The sequence below is a fragment of the Ranitomeya variabilis genome, chromosome 5 (genome assembly GCF_051348905.1).
Source record: "Ranitomeya variabilis isolate aRanVar5 chromosome 5, aRanVar5.hap1, whole genome shotgun sequence".
In the NCBI taxonomy this organism is placed as follows: domain Eukaryota; kingdom Metazoa; phylum Chordata; class Amphibia; order Anura; family Dendrobatidae; genus Ranitomeya; species Ranitomeya variabilis.
This window is the reverse complement of record NC_135236.1, coordinates 177,551,408-177,570,612: the sequence shown is the minus strand read 5'-3', so window position 1 is coordinate 177,570,612 and position 19,205 is coordinate 177,551,408. Positions and strand designations below refer to the sequence as shown.

Below are 19,205 nucleotides of genomic sequence, written 5' to 3'. Positions count from 1 at the left end.
TAATATAAGAAAAGAAAAGCAACATTGCTAATAGTCTTACTCAAAATAGCCAACTGTTAAGTGTATGCAGATCTTCTCCAGACCTACAGGTGCTTCTCACAAAATTAGAATATCAAAAAGTTAATTTATTTAAGTTCTTCAATAGAAAAAGTGAAACTCATATATTATATAGAGTCATTACAAAGAGAGTGATCTATTTCAAGTGTTTATTTCTGTTAATGTTGATGATTAGGGCTTATAGCCAGTGAAAACCCAAAAGTCATTATTTCAATAATTTAGAATACTTTATAACACCAGCTTGAAAAATTATTTTAAAATCCGAAATGTTGGCTTGCTGAAATGTATGTTCAGTAAATGCACTCAATACTTGGTCAGGGCTCCTTTTGCATGAATTACTGCATCAGTGCGGCGTGGCATGGAGGCGATCAGTCTGTGACACTGCTGAGGTGTTATGGAAGCCCAGATTGCTTTGATAGCAGCCTTCAGCTCGTCTGCATTGTTGGGTCTGGTGTCTCTCATCTTCCTCTTGACAATACCCCATAGATTCTCTATGGGGTTATGGTCAGGCGAATTTGCCGGCCAATCAAGCACAGTGATACTGTTGGTTTAAACCTGGTATTGGTACTTTTGGCAGTGTGGCCAGGTGCCAAGTCCTGCGAGAATTAAATTTCCATCTCCAAAAAGTTTGTATGTGTCTCCCTGGTGACAGACTATAAACACACCCTGTGTTCAGCCAGATCCTGAAGACTCTTTGTTTTTAGATTAGCGAGAATGGAAAGAATAAAACATGAGTAGCAAAGTAGCTAGAAAATTAAAGGGGTTATCCAGGACCTTTATTATTTTTGTATATGGGGCTAAGAACTAACAGGCAGGTATTTACTATCTACCTTCCTGTTTTGCCCTGCGATAATCTCTGCCAGCCCAGAGTGGTCAGAGGTCTCTCCTGCCAGCGACTCCCCTGATTGCGCCAACATGACAGTGACACAGCAGAGTTTTCCCTTCAGCAATGCTCAGCTGATGGGGTTTTCTCTGCCGATGTTATACTGAGTTAATACTGGCTCCCTACTGCCTCACCGTGTAGAGCCACCTGTCACTCAGCATGATGTCTGCAGTGACGCCCTGAGCAGACCAGAAGAGAAGACATGCTCTGTTGATAAGAGGTGAAATGAAGCAGGGGAATCACCGGCTGAGCCGGCAGAAATTGTCACCTTGCCGAACAAGCAGGGTTTTAGTAACTATCTGCTTGTTAGTTCTTAGCCCTATAGACAAAAAATAATAATAAAAGTCCTTGATAACTCCTTTAATGTTGCTCTGGTGGTGGCCATGGGCACAAAATCCACCATAAACTTTAGGAAGATTTTTCATGTTTTGATAACACTTTCTTAGATAATACCACAGCAGGTTTTAGTTGCCACGTGTTAGACGTTTGAGGTAACATCGTGGGTGGTGACAGGATGGCTGAATTTGATTTCCTGCAACAACATGTAAAAATATGTACCCACATACAAGTGCAAATTAAAACAGGAGTCGAGCAACAGAGTGACTGCTCTACAAAAAGATGAGAGCAAAATGGAAACCTGTTAAGTGTGCCAATGATATTCTCAGCGTGAGCTCGGCACGTTAGGCCGAGATTTAGAGGCTGATATTTCTGCTCATTTATGAGGAGATATTTAGCTGCTTTCAAAACAAAAGTCCCCAACTTTAGTCACAAATGAAACCCTCACGCTCCTATCTCTCCTTTGTTAATGAGACTATACATTATATTTTTACATCTGCAAAATAACTTTCCTAAACTTCCAAATTTCTGCTTTGTGTCAGTCAGATTGCTGTGATCTGAGGATTGAAAGCAGATGGCAGAACAGCTAATGAGGAATTGTGTGGGGTCTGCTCCCCTGACGGAAGTAGTCCATTAAAGCTCAGGACAGTAACCCATTCCCTGTTCTGTACTCCATCATATAGCATTTTCTTTATCCCACAGTTAACCCCTTGTGTCTGCCTCTATGCATGGCATTTGGAGAGTGTATGCAATGGGCTGTGTGAACAATGGCACTTGGAATTGAAATGTATTATTACTCAACATTTATATATTCTTACCATTTAATACATGTGCCATTGAATCATAGAGACAAAGTGATAAGTGCAGAGATAAATGGGCTAAGAGTTTATCTCTGAATAACGCACCATACTAACATGCTGCTATGTAAAAATGTTAAGAACACGATTTAAAGGCACAGTGCACACAGCCCATCCTAAAGAGGATATCCTGCGCCCGTAATATTGTGATTCATGAGAGGATTGGAAACCACTATAAATTGTTTTTAAGCCAAGATGTCACCATTAGTGATGAGCATGCTCAAGTGCTAATCAAGTGTCTTTGGTGTGCTCGAAAAATGGGTTTGAATCTCCGGAACAGCATGTCTCAGGGCTGGTAGACAATTCCTACATGTGTTGCAGCTGCCAAACTGCCATGAGACATGCAGCCGCTTGGATCCGAACATATTTTTCGATCATGCCTGAGACACTCTGTTAGTACCCGGGCACGTTCGCTCTTGACTAGTCTACATCTTTTATTAACCTGGGTCTCCTGATGAGTTGCTCTAATCAGAGCAATGAAACACGTAGAGACAGAGACATCATGTTTTTATAATTGTAATAGATCACATTTGGGGAGAAATTTTTCTCTTCTATTTTTTTGTGTTGTGTCTTGTAAATTCTATCTTTATTCTAGGAATTTAAACACATGGGTGCACCATGTTGTATGACATTTAGGTCATCTATATATACAAAGCTGAGTGTTTGTATGTGTATGTGTGTATGTATGTACCAAGCCATGCCCACTCCACATAGCCACACTCACCCCACACGCAAAGCCCTTTCTACACGGTCCACGTTGTTAGTGCACACGGGCGGACACACATTAATCTCGAAAGCTACCCTGCAAAACTCGCCGGGTGCGATGTCCCAGCCCTTGCGAGCTACAATCAAGGCCACCGCCTTCAGAGTATCAGTGCATGGCAGGCAAAGACCACATCTAGCTCTGTCGTGTCTAGAATGGAGTTGCTCCTGTCAGGCATGACATCAAGAGAAAGGGAGGAGCATCATGGATTACATCGCTGTGCTCATAACAGGAAGTTGCTGTGCACATGTGAGGGGAAGAGAGGAGAGAGGGAAAAATAGTGGAGTGAGGAAAATGAGAGGAGTGAGGGGAAACTGAGAGGTGTGAGGTGAAAATGAGAGGTGTGAGGTGAAAATGAAGAGGAGTGAGTGGAAAATGAGCAGAGTGAGGTGAAAATAGTGGAGTGATCGGAAAATTAGAGGAGTGAGGGGGAAAATGAGAAGTGTGAGGGGAAAATGAGAGGTGTGAGGCGGAAAATGACAGATGTGAGGGGGAAAATGAGAGGAGTGCGGGGGAAAATGAGAGGGGTGAGGAGGAAAATGAGAGGAGTGAGGTGAAAATGAGAGGTGTGATGAGAAAATGAGAGAAGTGAGGTGCTGCTGCAGTATGAGGCTCTGTATAGAGAAGAGTGATGCGCTGCAGGTGGAGGCTGTGTATAAGGCCACATTCAGTATTTAAAAGCCAAAACCACGAGTGGGAGAAAAATACAGAAGTGTTGACATGTTTGTAATATAGTTTTCCTCTGATTGTTTTACTCCAAGTTTTAGCTTACAAATACTGAGGTAAAATACTGACCAAATAATATGTGAACAAGGTCTAAAGGAGAAAAGTGTGGTGCTGCAGAAGAAGTAGGCTGTGCATACGATACGCTTTATTGCAATTAGTGCAATTTCTCTCGGGATCAAGTGTTTCCAATTGTATATGGAAGAGGAGTGTGAGGTGCTGCTGGATGAGACGACTATAAAGTAGAAAAGCTGTGCTGCAGAAAAATGCTGTGTATAAAGGAGGAGCGTGAGGTGCAGGAGGAGGCTGTGTAAAAAGAAGGAGCTTGAGGTGCAGGAGGAATAAGGCCCCTTAACTGCCGCTGTTAAAAGTCATAACGGCAGTCGTTAAGGGGTTAATATTGTGTTTAAAAAATCCTTTTGCTTCAACAAAATGATGCCAGTTGTGTTCCGTGTCCAAGTGCAGGAGCATTGCTATGTTCAACAGCGACATGTTCAAGAGTCGGAACTGCCAAAAATCTGTTAATCTTTGCACCAGAAGGAGAACCCAAAAATGTTGTTTATCAAAAGGATCTTGAATGAGTTGAAAATAAAGTACTATCAATACTTGGGTAATCATTTAGTTAATTTGTGTTGCAAATCTGTAGAGTTTAATATATGAGGTGAAATGTTTTTATGTGCAATATAATCATTATAATTTGTTATAACTAACCACTAGGGTTGAGCGAAACGGGGCGGCCATTTTCAGAAGTCGCCGACTTTTGGCAAAGTTGGGTTTCATGAAACCCGACCCGACCCGTGTGGGGTCGGCCATGAGGTCGGCGATCTTCTGAATCTGGTATCGGAATTCCGATACCGAGTTCCGATATGTTTGCGATATCAGGAATCGGTATCGGAATCCATATTTAAGTGTTAAATATAGAATCAAAATAAAAAATATTGATATACTCACCCTCGGACGCGCCCTGGTACTAACCGGCAGCCTTCCTTCCTAAGAATGAGCGCGTGAATGACCTGCGGTGACGTCGCGGCTTGTGATTGGTCGCGAACGGTCACATGGGCGGTCACGCGACCAATCACAAGCCGCGACGTCATCTAAGGTCCTTCACGCGCTCATTCTTAGGAAGGAAGGCTGCCGGAAAGAAGCAGGGCGCGTCCGAGGGTGAGTATATACCTAATAGGAATATACTCACCCTCGGACGCGCCCTGCTTCTTTCCGGCAGCCTTCCTTCCTAAGAATGAGCGCGTGAAGGACCTTAGATGACGTCGCGGCTTGTGATTGGTCGCGTGACCGCCCATGTGACCTCTCGCGACCAATCACAAGCCGCGACGTCACCGCAGGTCATTCACGCGCTCATTCTTAGGAAGGAAGGCTGCCGGTTAGTACCAGGGCGCGTCCGAGGGTGAGTATATCAATATTTTTTATTTTGATTCTTTATTTTACACATTAATATGGATCCCAGGGCCTGAAGGAGAGTTTCCTCTCCTTCAGACCCTGGGAACCATAGTATCCCATTGCACTGCATTGGGTTTCGTGTTTCGGCCGACCCCGACCCCGACTTTTTTATAGGATCGGCCGATTTCACTGGACCCGACTTTTGAGAAAGTCCTATAAAAATAAAAGTCGCTCAACCCTACTAACCACAGTTAGTTACTATACCTGGGCAACGAATAAAAGTTAAGTTTTATTTTCCCTTTCAGTGAGTGCTATTGAATCATATACTGAAAGAATAAACAGTTATATACCAGAAGGAGTAGAGAAGGCTGAGAAGCAACATTCAATGTCAGCGCTCAGTATAATAGTCTTTATTTATATATAGTACAGACCAAAAGTTTGGACACACCATCTCATTTAAAGATTTTTCTGTATTTTCATGACTATGAAAATTGTAAATTCACACTGAAGGCATCAAAAACTGAATTAACACATGTGGAATTATATACTTAACAAAAAAATGTGAAACAACTGAAAATATGTTTTTCATATGCCAAAAGTGTGCAAAGCAGTCATCAAAGCAAAAGGTGGCTACTTTGAAGAACCTAGAATATAAGACATATTTTCAATTGTTTCACACTTTTTTGTTAACTATATAATTCCACATGTGTTAATTTATAGTTTTGATGCCTTGAGTGTGAATTTACAATTTTCATAATCATGAAAATACAGAAAAAATATTTAAATGAGAAGGTGTGTCCAAACTTTTGGTCTGTACTATATAGCGCTAACATATTCTGCAGCGCTTTACAGTTTGCACACATTATCATCACTGTCCCCGATGGGACCCACAATCTAAAATCCCTATCAGTATGACTTTGGAATGTGGGAGGAAACCGGAGTACCCGGAGGAAACCCACGCAAACACGGTATCATATAAAACAACAATCCACATTAATAGTTAATTCCATCTTCCTCAGTGCAGAAAGGTTACAATAAGTGTCAGGCTGGACTTCATGTTTCCTTGTTTGATTTTCAATGGTTTGCGGAGTATGGAAATTGCCACATAAGCCTGCGCTGAAAAATCCGACAGATCGGTTTAATATTCTAATAAAATGATTTGTTACATAGAAAAAACTGAAAAGAAAGAGAACAATCACTGGGAAGCTGATGCAGAGATGGTGAAATCAAGCTTCATATTTATTGTATTACTCCAATGTAGAGCTGCTGGACATCTGATATTTGGGCTTGTCGGTATCTTCTTCATTATATACCTGTTTATGAGTTTCCTCTCTGAGCAACATTTACACTATATCTAATTTAAGATGGGATAAGATTGAATGTATCTATGCAGATTGGAGAACTATATGGACAGCATGGTGGCTCAGTGGTTAGCACTGTTGTTTTGAAGTGCTGGGGTTATGGGATCAAATCCCACCAAGGACAACATCTGCAAGGAGTTTGATGTTCTCCACTTATTTGCGTGGGTTTCCTCCGGATTGTCTGGCTTCCTCCCACACTCCAAAGACATACTAATAGGGAATTTATGTTGGGACCCCAATGGGGACAGTGATGATAACGTATGTAAGGCGCTGTGGAGCAAGATAGCGCTATATAAGCATAGCATAATAAACATAAATACTGTATTTGTGATGTCTTCCAAAACTCCTCTGTAAGTAGATGTTGGGGGTAACAGGGATTGGAAATGTTGGGTTTAGATATGTTCCTGTTCACAAATCACAAATGATAATATTGATTTGGCAAAAACTCACAACAATTACTATTGTACCACAGAAAAGGTTAGAAACCCAAAGAGTATATATGCCTTAAAATATTGAATTTTATTTAAACACTATATAAACAAGTGGTGTGGGAATACCTATTGTAAACACATAAAGGGCACATGTAATTCAAATAGAAATAAACTTACGTGTAAGGTAGTGCTGTTATGGATGTCCCTGCCGCTCCAACGCACGTTTCGTCAGAACTTCATCACTTATCTGTGGCTACTGAATGAGAAACCTGAGAACAGCCTCTTACTGGATGGCGTGGCGCAACGTCATCATTGCGGTGTGACACACATAAGATGTGAAGTCTGGCTGATGCATCAAAAGAAGACATGGAAACCATCAGGTAAGAGGGGGTTCACAGAGTTCTCATTCAGCGGCCACACATTACTGATGTGCGACGTGGGCGATGGACTAGGTCCTGCCGGGTCTAGTGGTTATCGTAGCACAAGATACATAACCCACCCCTCCTAAAATTTCTATGTGTGTATATCTGCAAGTACAAATCTTTTACAATGCTAGGTTAGGGTCAGTTGGCCGTAGATTCTTTAATCCAAGACAATCGGGCCAATTGTGTAAATCACACTCTGATCAGAATGTCAGCATAATGTGACCCAATTTTCTTGGGTGAGAGAAACAAAGTACCTTGTGAGGGGGTGATGGAGGACAAAATTTCTTCATCTTCTCCATTGTGGTATCTGATTGCAGTCCGATGATTTTAACTGGCATGGATGAATGCGATCCGGTATCAAACTAGGACATGCTGTGATTTTTTTCCACAGACCAGAATGGTATGAAGAAAAAATATTGAACATGCCATCAGCCCCATAAACTAACATTGGGCTGAGTGAGATCCGATGTTTTGTCTAATCACAAATGGTCGAAAAATACGGTAGTGTGTACCTGCCCTTGGTGACTGTATGGAGTACCCTGCCAGCATGAGTGGAGCCTGAATGGACATATATAGGATAAAGCAAACTGTTCTACGGCTTGTTCTCTGTTCACAAACATAAAGCAATGATGGTTTTGTATCTCCTGGAAGCATACTGAACAGAAGAAACGCTACGGATCTGGGACACAACATGCAGGAATAGCTTTTTGCTCCCAGAGAAGGACCAGCCCCATTATCCTTATTTGCAATGCAGAGATAGATTTTACCACTGCACGTATTTTACTAGGAGCCGCCAGCTTTTTATGGCTGGCCCTTCCCCCTTGTTAACAGCAGCGGCACTATAAAGACTTGGCTGCATAACAATACAATATAGTGAAAGGCATTTACTGCGCCAGAGTTTAGTGTGGATAGGTAGGCGTGCGTTGGAGGACAGATATCGGGAGGGCAGCTGCTGCTTCGGCCTCTGTGTTTTCAGCATCTAATATCGTTGGCTTAATTAGAAGAGATATTTTGCATACTTTGAGAACCAGCAATTCCCCATGGCTTTCTTGTTGCTGTGTTTATGACCTCTCCACATTTCCACTCGGAGCTCAGTTAAGTATAGTAAGGCCCATTATTTATAACAGCTGGCAAGGACTGCTGCCGTCACTGAGATAGCTGTAAACATTATCCTGTTTGCACCGACCGTGGGCATCATCTTTATTTAACGTGCTTCCTCCCTCTCATTCCTGCAACATGCCGATGACTGTTATCTAAGGAAGAAAACATTTACACCAGTGGAGGTCAAACCAACAGATCCCTGAGGACTCCATGACTGCTAATAGTGCGGAATATCAACAAGGCACCAACATAAAACAAAATCTATTTACTTGAGTTATATCTGGACGGGGCCTTGGTAAAAGGCCGTCATTGTCCTGCACATGGACTGAGCCATAACTCTCTGCAATCATTTATCTCCTAGTACTTTTCACGTGGCATATAGTAACTTGTGTGCTTGAAGGGGTTGCATGTTTTCCACAATTCTTTTTTGTTTGTAGGGTCTCATAACAATAAGAAGATCCACTGCTGGAAGCATGAATTATCAACTGTAATCTAGGCAACCATGTAGCAAGTGTTCAATTTCCCAACGGCTCTACTGCAGGGTAAATTAAAGCACCACTCCAGTGTTTTTTTTTATTTTACTGCTGGAGTGGTGCTTTAAATCTAAGGTCCTTGACCCTAGTCTTATACTCACCTCTGCCATCTTCCCCTTCTATCGCCGCAGCTCCTGTCGGGTCCGCCAGTTTGTGACTTGCTGGATCGCTTCAGTGTTTCATGGAGCAAACTGGAGGTCACAACTCAATATAAATCTATGAGAGACTAGTATGAGCTTCTGAAGTAGATTCTGACTTACGGCCAGTCAGAAGCTATGATTATAAGATGGTGCCACGGGTCTGGAGCAGCACCAAAAACGAGGTGAAGACGCTGGAGAGTGAGTATAAGACTGGGAGCAGGGACTTTACAGTAAAATTACCACTCCAGCGCTGAAAAAAAAAACCAAAACACTGGATTGGTGCTTTAAGCATTACATAGTTTACTTCTAAATCCACAAACTGAACGGACATGATGAACTCTCCAGAGCAAGAGACACTGTTCATTGCAAATCTCCCCTGTGGCTAATAGGTGAAGGCCTCATTTATAATTTCCGAATAATCCATTACAAACATTTTTCTACAACAGACAATCTCTTACAAAGGAATCCACCATCACTTTAGAATGAGCATCTATATCTGTAAGCACCCCTTTCTATATCCCATTTTCCAAACACCACACATGCTGTATACAACCACCAACCTATATGATTTAAAGAGGTTGTCTTACAAGAGACATTAATGGTACAGCATAGGAGGTGTCATAAATGTAACATGCCCTTGCCTGTATTCAGAACTTTCATAGCAATTAATAGAAAGAGCCTCCTCACTGGTGGTTGGACGGAGGATTCAAATTGTGGGTCCAAGATGTGGAATACGCATCTAGCAAATATTTTTGGCATATCCAATATATAATTATGTAATCAATGTCTCTTGTGAGACAACTTATATAAAGGAGCAAATACACTTAATTGACCTTCTCAACAAACAACTGCAGTCTCTTCTGATTCTCATCTTCAGTTAGAAGACTGGACAAATCCACTGTCAGACACTTCTCCTTACCACCCCAACATCATTTGTCATTAGAGAATTGGAAGGCCCCCATACATTGGATCAGTGTTCTTCATCTCCAGTCCTCAAGAGCCACCAACAGGTCATGTTTTCAGGATTTCCTGAAATCTATACGGGCAATAATTCCATCACCTGGGCAATACTAAGGAAATCCTGAAAACATGACCCTTTTGGTGGCTCTTGAGGACCGGGGTTTGGGAACACTGCATAAAATGGTTACCAGTTGTGCTGAAATCAGTGAGCTTGACTGACTTTTTCTAGGAGGCCTTTAGAAAGCGTGTCTTACAGCTCTTTCTTATAGAAGTAGGTCTAGTGACTTGTTCCCTAAATAGGCATGGGAATATAAATGTGGGTCATGAGAGGTTTCATCTACCAATCCATGAAGCAATAGTGAATGAGGTGAAATGCTGACATTACTCACGTACGAAGACGAACACTTGTGCTGTCTTGTTAGACCATGACTCATAGACATGTATGGGACAGGATTTAGTAAATTATCTCCAAAATAATATGTTTGCATCACTTCTGTTTTCAACTCGTCTTAATCTTTCACATTACTATATGATGAAAGATGATTTTATATGCAGTCTATTAGTTTTTATAAAGTTCTGTTGCCAAGACAGCCTCTGCATAAGGACATCATGTAACCTATTCCCAATGCCTATTTAAAAAAAAATAAAATTGGAAAAAAATTTGTCTGAAAAAAGAAAATTAAGTCAGTGACACAAAGGGTATTGCTCTGATAGATAATGAGCAGATAATGAGCCCTTGGCTTGACGAGCGCGGACTTTGCTTATGTATTTCCTGAAGTTGTCTATAGAACATAATGACACATAAAAAAATGTAACAGCATGCTTAACTCCATGCACATAACTACATTTTTGTGCCTCCCCTGCATTCCAACAACCTGCCTTCGTGTATGTGTCCTATGTTTGAAAGCCAGGATTGGGAGCCATTTTCTAAAACTGCTATTCTTTGGAGCCTTCCTGGTCTGTTCTTTTCCTGACATTCATTTGAATTATTCTCTTTCACCACAGCACTTTGGTCTTGTAAAGGGGTATTTTGCTAAGATATGTAATAACTTTGAGATAGGTGGGCTTCAATATGTAGGAATCTCACTGATCCTGAGAATCATCTTTCAAGAGTCTTTTACCCTGCACACCAGTGCTCCAGGACAGCTGGCTATGCACAGAACAGCAGCGACCCTATTTATATGAATGAGGCTGTGCTGCAGTTCACTAAACAGCTGGCCTTAAGGGTCCTATTAGTTATACCACCGATGATTTTAAAGTGATGGCATTTCCTAGAGGCATGCCATGACTCGATGAGCTAGGAATACCTCTTTAAAGGGAAACTGTCACATACAGAAAATCTGCACATACTGTTTAAATCATCTGCAGCCAGCTTACAGGAGCAGCAGCTAAAGGGCGAAAATGAAGTTATATCCTCCCTGCAGCCATTCACTTCGAGTCATCGATTCAGTGTAGTGTGGATATAATCACTCTCCCTGCACATTGACGGATAGCCTGCTGTGCACACACATTCTGCATACAAACTGCAGAGCAATCTGTCACTCAGAGTGCAGGGGAGTAATTACAGTGATTACAGCAGCACTCACTGTGTAGTGAGTGGTCACTGTAGCGGCTCCCTGCACTGTCCCTATGTCTGGAAGTGAGCGGCTGCAGGGAAGATAATTTTCTCCCCGTAACCACTGCTCTAGTAAGAAGGCTCAACGGAATTTCAACACTATTTGGCTGCAGACTACATCTATATCTGCCGGTAAATAGCATTTTGGAGGTGATAGGTTCCCTTTAAGAGATGGGGGGCTCGTGAATCACTTACCTTTCGGAATCCCCAGGGCTGCTTTTGATTTGCCAGGGCTGACATGACATCATCATTGTGGAAAGTTGCACAGATGATGTCACATGAACCCAGCTAATCAAAAGCCATGCCGGGCATCTTGGAAGGTAAGAAATTCACGAGTAAACTGTAAAAAAAAAAAAATAAATGACGGTAGGTATTATTATTACCGTATGGTTCTGCAAAATAACGTTAATATGTCAAATAAATTCAACAGTAAACAGTGTATCAATAAAGCCTGAAAAAAAGAATTTAAAATTGCTGTTTCTTTTGTACATTCCACCTCCCCAAAAATAGTGCCACTGAAAATTACACCTCGTCAGGCAAAAAATGAGCCCTCATACAGCTCCATTAATGGGACATTGTAAAATTTATAACTCAGAATATGTCCACACAAAAGCAATGATTATATTTTTCTTCAGTGTATTTATTGCATAACAGCAATAAAACTATATAAATTAGGTATACCCATTTTATTTGTGCAACATGAATAACGTAAAATATAAAATACAAATACAGAATTGCTGTTTTTTTATATTTCTCCCCATAAAGAATTATTTCATGTTAGGTAATAAGGTACATGTACCATAAAATGGTGCTACTGACAAATCCAACTCATCCCGCATAAAACAAGCCCTTATACAGCTACATCACCGAAAATATAAAAATATTGTGGCTCTTGGAATGTGACATTGAAAAAACAAAAACAAACTGCTGCAGCCTATAGGCATAAAAAGGGTGAATTCTTAATGAGTTAAGTTATCCTTTACTATCTATGTTACTTACATTCTCATTAGTACATATGTATAGCTTAGTTTATACATACCATGCAAACAATACACAGAGGTACATAATGCAGGCTCCAATAACAGCAATAGATGTATCTTCTGTCTGTAGCCCGTTTCGGCTGATGCTTGGGAAACACACTGTGATATTTTGGCCTCTGTACTGAACTGGAAAAAAACATAAAAAACATAAAACATCAAAATCTGACATCACACGTAAGCGTTTGCACCAAATTCTGAAATTGCTGTTTTTTTGGAGGGTTATGGAAAACAATGATCAACTTTGTATTACAGCTGGAAAAGTCATATAAGATTTGTAGTTTGGTGTCAGTGTTGACCCCTGATTTGGATCAACCAAGAACAGAGGCACCATATACCAACATCATCTGGTCACTGCATTACTTTGCGAAGAGTTAAAGGAGTTGTCCGGTTTTAAGCTATAAGTCTGTAGTTACACCATGGACCGCAGACCAGTGAATCGTCACATGACTCGCACTGTGCACTGTGAGGAGAGGGTCATGTCTATGCAGTATGCATACTTCCAAACACATTCCCACTAGATTGTTTCTGACCTTACTTACATCTAGTTGGAATGTGGCTGGGAATATGCATGTCGCACACTTGCGGTCAGATGATCGCACGATCCTGGCGCCAGCACCAGAGAATACTCACTGCGAGCAATGAGCGCGATGTGAGGATTCACAAGTCTGCAGTTACATAGAGTGACAGCAGGCTTGTAAGTTAAGACTAGACAACCCTTATAAAGATGAGGGTACGTATACTTTAACGTAGCTATAGTGGGTTTAGAGAACATTGACCTGAAGATGTTTGAAATCGTCCTTATGGCCCATATGAGAAGACCAATACTACTAAAGACATGATAGTTGGGCGTCCTGTTGGAGATTTTGCATTGGGACACAAAGGCTACAAGTTACGCCACTGTCATATCCCTCGACTTGGGAATCATACAGTGTTATATTGTATTGTTGCTATACAATAAGATTTGACTTTTAGAAGTTTGTCCTCCCTCTCTCCCTGTCTGCCTCCCTACCTCTGATGTCAGTAACCCCTCCATTCTTCTTCCTCATTCTCTGTATGTCTGCTATCTTAGAACCTCATGTCTTGCAGCTCTGGTTCAAAATAGCCTTTTTTATCTACTGCAATTGTGCATAACTACAAGAATTCAGCTTGAAAATAAACCTTCTTCTGGAATTTTCTTATATGTCTTTACAGTCAAGTCAAGTTATCTGATGAAATCTGTTTGTGTGAGTAATGGGACATAGAGACAGCCTAGAAACGGTGTCTCAAGAGCGCCTTACACTCGCAGTCTAGTTATGGAGTCAGAATATCTACTATCCACTCACTGGCAGAAGATAGGGCAATATCTATGTTTCATTTTTTTCATTTTTAACAGTATTGAATGTATCCAACATTCTTAGGAAGATAATGAAGAAAATATTTATTTGTGTAATCCAAAGTAGTATAGTGTAAGAAATGTGATGTTTCGGTCTTTATAACTTTGTATGGCTACGTTCACATTTGCGTTGTTGGGCGCAGCGTCGGTGACGCGACGCAACCAACAACGCATGTACACAACGCAGCGTTTTGCGACGCATGCGTTGTCATAAGATCCTACAGATCGGGACTTTCGGCGCAGGGAAAACGCTACAAGTAGCGTCCCCTGCGCCCTGTCTTGTGCGTCTATATGACGCATGCGTCATAAAACACTGTACAACGCATACCGGCGCATGTCCATAAGCCCCCCATGTTAAAGATAGGGGCGCATGACGCATGCCGTCGGTATGCGTCGCCGACGCTGCGCCCAACAACGCAAATGTGAACGTAGCCTACGAGGTATCATCTACAATTAAAAGATGGGAAAATCATGGGAAGAAACGGAAGTTGCTGGTTTGCAAGTAGAACATGATATCAGTTAACAGATAGTATAGTAACAAAATAAGTCATAAAGAAAGGATGCAAATAGAAAGTCATAAAGAGAAAACAGCAGCCAAAAGCAAAGAAATGAATGAGAAAAGCAATAGAAAGAAAACTGTTCTGCTGATTGCGAACTTGTCCTGTGACAGAATGGCCATGTTTCAGTATAAGGAGTTGACAATCACTGTTTGATCTATCTGGGAGACTGATATAAAAACCCCATCGTGAATACAATCCCCACTATTACCAAGAATAGGGATGGGGGGGTCATTGTCATCTCATTCAGACACATATAAACAGGCTGACAGCACTATAATACAAAGGTTCAACCAAGGACATGGCAAGTGCACGAAGCCATAATTAGTCCTTGTATACACAGGATCAAAGAGAGTGACAGTGGGAAGTGGTTATCTGCATAACTATTATTTATATTAACCCCTTCATGCCGCAGCCCTTTTTCGTTTTTGCGATTTTGTTTTTCGCTTCCCTGCATCCCCAGAGTGTGGGGGCTATCTCTTTAACCCCATTGGCAGATCATGATTGTGTGGTCCTGATGTTTGCCATGGCAGATCACGACCAAATAGTGGCCTTAGAGTCTCCCGGCTACAGCGGGCTGTTCAGAAGTTACCGACATTGAGGTGGTAAAAATACACTTTTTCATTCCTGTCATGCCACTTTGTATTAATTCCTGAAAATTACCTGCAGGGTTAATAAACTACCTGACAGCGGTTTTCAATATGTCGACGGGTGCTGTTTTTAAAATGGTATCACTTTTGGGGTTTTTCCCAATATATAGGACCCCAAAAGTCACTTCAAACCTGGATAGGTCCCTAAAAAAATAAATTGTGTAAATTTCCATGAAAAAATGAAAAATTGCTGCTACATTTTTAAACTTTCTAAAATGATAACAAAATAAAACAACATTTTACAAATGGTGCTGATGTAAAGCAGACATGTGGGAAATGTTAATCATTAATGTTTTTCTATGGTATGACTATCTGGATTACAGGCATAATCATTCCAAGTTTGAAAATTGCTATTTTTTTTACATTTTTGGCAAATTTCTGATATTTTTTATAAATAAACACAAAACATATCACCCTAAATTTACCATTATCATAAATTATAATTTGCCACGAAAAAAAAATTTGGCCTGGTCACTAAGGGGTTAATTTTCACTTGCTACTATAGTCTCTGTTGTGAGCTCTGTTTTCAGGCTCCCTCTTGTGGTCACTGGTGGTATGGTGTGACTTTTGCTTTGGGCTCTCCCTGGTGGCTTTGTCTGTTATCCTGCTGGTCTCTGGCTATCAGCTGGTTCGTTATCCTCTGGGAGGTTCCTATATAGCTCTGTTTTACTTCCACTTGTTGCCGGCTGTCGATGTAATCAGTGCTACTCAGATTCCTTCTGACTACCTTGCTCCCAGTCCATCCAGGATAAGCTAAGTTTTGTTTGCTCATTTTTTTGATCAGCAGTGTTTATCATGTTTTCTTGTCCAGCTTGCTAAAATGTAATGCCCTCTCTTGCTGGTTGCTCTAGTGGGCTGAGTTTCTCCCCACACACCGTTAGTTGGTGTGTGGGTTCTTGAAATCTCAGGATGGATATTTTGTAAGGGTTTTTATTGATCGCATAGACCCCTGCTCTATTTTCTGCTTTCTAGTACTAGTGGGCCTCTTTTGCTGAATCTGATTTCATCCCTATGTATGTGCCTTCTTCTTACTTCACCGTTAATATTTGTTGGGGGCTTCTATATCTTTGGGGACTATTTCTCTGGAGGCAAGCGAGGTCTTTCTTTCTCTTTAGGGGTAGCTAGTTCCTCAGGCTGGCTCGAGACGTCTAGGAATTTTTTAGGCATGTTCACCGGCTACCTCTAGTTGTGTTGGATAGGTTTAGTTTTGCGATCAGTCCAGTTACCATCTCCCTAGAGCTCGTCCTTAGTTTATTCACTTGCTGGTCTATTTGTGATCCTCAGCCATTAAGGATCATAACAAGTCTCCATGGGATACTAGAAGCTACGATAATCCGATCACCTCTGCTACACACAGGCGATGATCAGATCGCCTGTGTGTTGCAGAAATGCTCACTTGCTATGAGTGCTGACCACCTGGTGGCGCTCATAGCAATCTGACTAAAACAACCATAGAGGTTTGTGGGAGACCTCTGGTTGTCATGTCAACCCACTGGTGACCCGCAATCATGTGACGGGTCACCAATGGGCGGGATTAGCGAAACGCTTCCAGCGCAATCACTGTCAGAGATTGACAGCGGCATTTAACGGGATAACAGCCGCGGGTGGATCACGATTCCACCCGCAGCTGTTAGGGGCACATCTGTCAGCGGTTCAAAACAGCTGACATATGTTGGGAAAGATGTGGGCTCAGCGCCTGAGTCTACATTAAAGGTAGAGACACGACAAGGGGAAGGGGTTAAGCAGCTTTCAGCTCGATCTTGAGCCATGGCGACTTGATGGACGAAAGATCTGTAGGAAGATATCAGCATGGGTTTACTAGGGACCGTTCCTATCAGACTAATCTGATCAATTTCTATGAAGAGGTAAGTTCCGGACTGGACCAAGGGAACCAAGTGGACGTAGTGTATATGGAATTTTCAAAAGCTTTTGATACAGTGCCACACAAAAGTTTGGTACATAAAATGAGAATAATGGGGATAGGGGAAAATATGTGTAAGTGGGTTAAGAGCTGGCTCAGGGATAGGAAACAAAGGGTGGTTATTAATGGAGAACACTCGGACTGGGTCGCGGTTAACAGTGGGGTACCACAGGGGTCAGTATTGGGCCCTCTTCTTTTTGGCATATTTATTAATGACCTTGTAGGGGGCATACAGAGTGGAATTTCAATATTTGCAGATGACACTAAACTCTGCAGGGAAATCAATACAGAGGAGGACAATTTTATATTACAGGATGATCTATGTAATCTAGAAGCTGGGACTGATAAATGGCAAATGAGCTTTAATGGGGATAAATGTAAGGTCATGCACGTGGGCAGAAGTACCGTATATACTCGAGTATAAGCCGACCCGAGTATAAGCCGACCCCCCTAATTTTGCCACAGAAAACTGGGAAAACTTATTGACTCGAGTATAAGCCTAGGGTGGAAAATGCGGCAGCTACCGGTAAATGTCACAAATAAAAATAGATACCAATAAAAGTAAAATTAATTGAGACATCAGTAGGTTAAGTGTTTTTGAATATCCATATTGAATCAGGAGCCCCATATAATGCTCCATACAGTTCATGATGGGACCCATAAGATACTCCATACAAAATACGCCCCATATAATGCTCCATATTAAAATATGCCCCATATAATGCTGCACAAAGGTTAATAATGGCCCCATAAGATGCTCCATAGAAACATTTGCCCCATACAATGCTGCATAAAGGTTGATGGTCCAATAAGATGCTCCACACATTATGGCCCAATAAGATGCTCCATACATTATGGCCCCATAAGATGCTCCACACATTATGGCCCCATAAGATGCTCCATACATTATAGCCCCATAGGATGCTCCATACATTATGGCTCCATAAGATGCTCAAAACATTATTCCCCATAAGATGCTCCACACATTATGGCCCCATGAGATGCTCCATACATTGTGGCCCCATACATTGTGGCTCTATACATTGTGGCCCCATACATTGTGGCCCCATACATTGTGGCCCCATACATTGTGGCTCCATACATTGTGGCTCCATACATTGTGGCCCCATACATTGTGGCTCCATACATTGTGGCTCCATACATTGTGGCCCCATACATTGTGGCTCCATTCATTGTGGCCCCATACATTGTGGCCCCATACATTGTGGCTCCATTCATTGTGGCCCCATACATTGTGGCTCCATACATTGTGGCCCCATAAGATGCTCCACACATTTGCCCCATTTGCTGTTGCTGCGATCAAAATAAAAAAAATCACATACTCACCTCTCTTCGCTCAGGCCCCCGGCACTTGCGATAGTCACCTTCCACGTTCCACCGCTGCGCGCTGCTCTGTCTTCCATCTGCACTGACTGCTCAGGCAGAGGGCGGCGCGCACACAAATCGTGTCATCGCGCCCTCTGACCTGAACAGTCACAGCCAGAGGACGGAAGACAGAGCAGCACGCAGCAGTGGAACGAGGAAGGTGACTATCGCGCAATGCTCACCTCCCCCTATATACTCACCTGCTCCCGGCGCGGTCCCTGGCAGGGTCTCACTGTCAGATGGTCTCCGGGAGCCGGCAGCATCTTCCTGTGTTCAGCGGTCACGTACCGCTCATTACAGTAATGAATATGCATGTATATTCATTACTTTAATGAGCGGTACCACGTGACCGCTGAACACAGGAAGAGCTGCCCGGAGACCATGGGACATGCAGGGAAATCTCCAGGAGCAGGTGAGTATGTGACAGCCGCTGCTCCCCCTCACCCGCCGACCCCACGCGGACACTGACTCGAGTATAAGCCGAGAGGGTCATTTTTAGCCCCAAAAAGTGGTCTCAAAATCTCGGCTTATACTCGAGTATATACGGTAATAAGATGTATAACTATGTGCTTAATTGTAAAACACTGGGCAAAACCGTCAATGAAAAAGACCTGGGTGTATGGGTGGATGCCAAACTCACATTTAGTGGCCAGTGTCAGGCAGCTGCTACAAAAGCAAATAAAATAATGGGATGCATTA

The 19,205-nt window shown here is 42.1% G+C and overlaps 1 protein-coding gene across 1 annotated transcript in view; it reads right to left on the bottom strand.

The window, feature by feature from the left end:
• SERINC4 (serine incorporator 4) overlaps positions 1-19,205 on the bottom strand; it is an 84,477-nt gene that overhangs the window by 15,664 nt on the left and 49,608 nt on the right. The window contains exon 8 of the mRNA XM_077263569.1: positions 12,620-12,746. Coding sequence (XP_077119684.1) covers positions 12,620-12,746 — 127 coding nt within the window. The remainder of the gene's footprint in view (positions 1-12,619; positions 12,747-19,205) is intronic.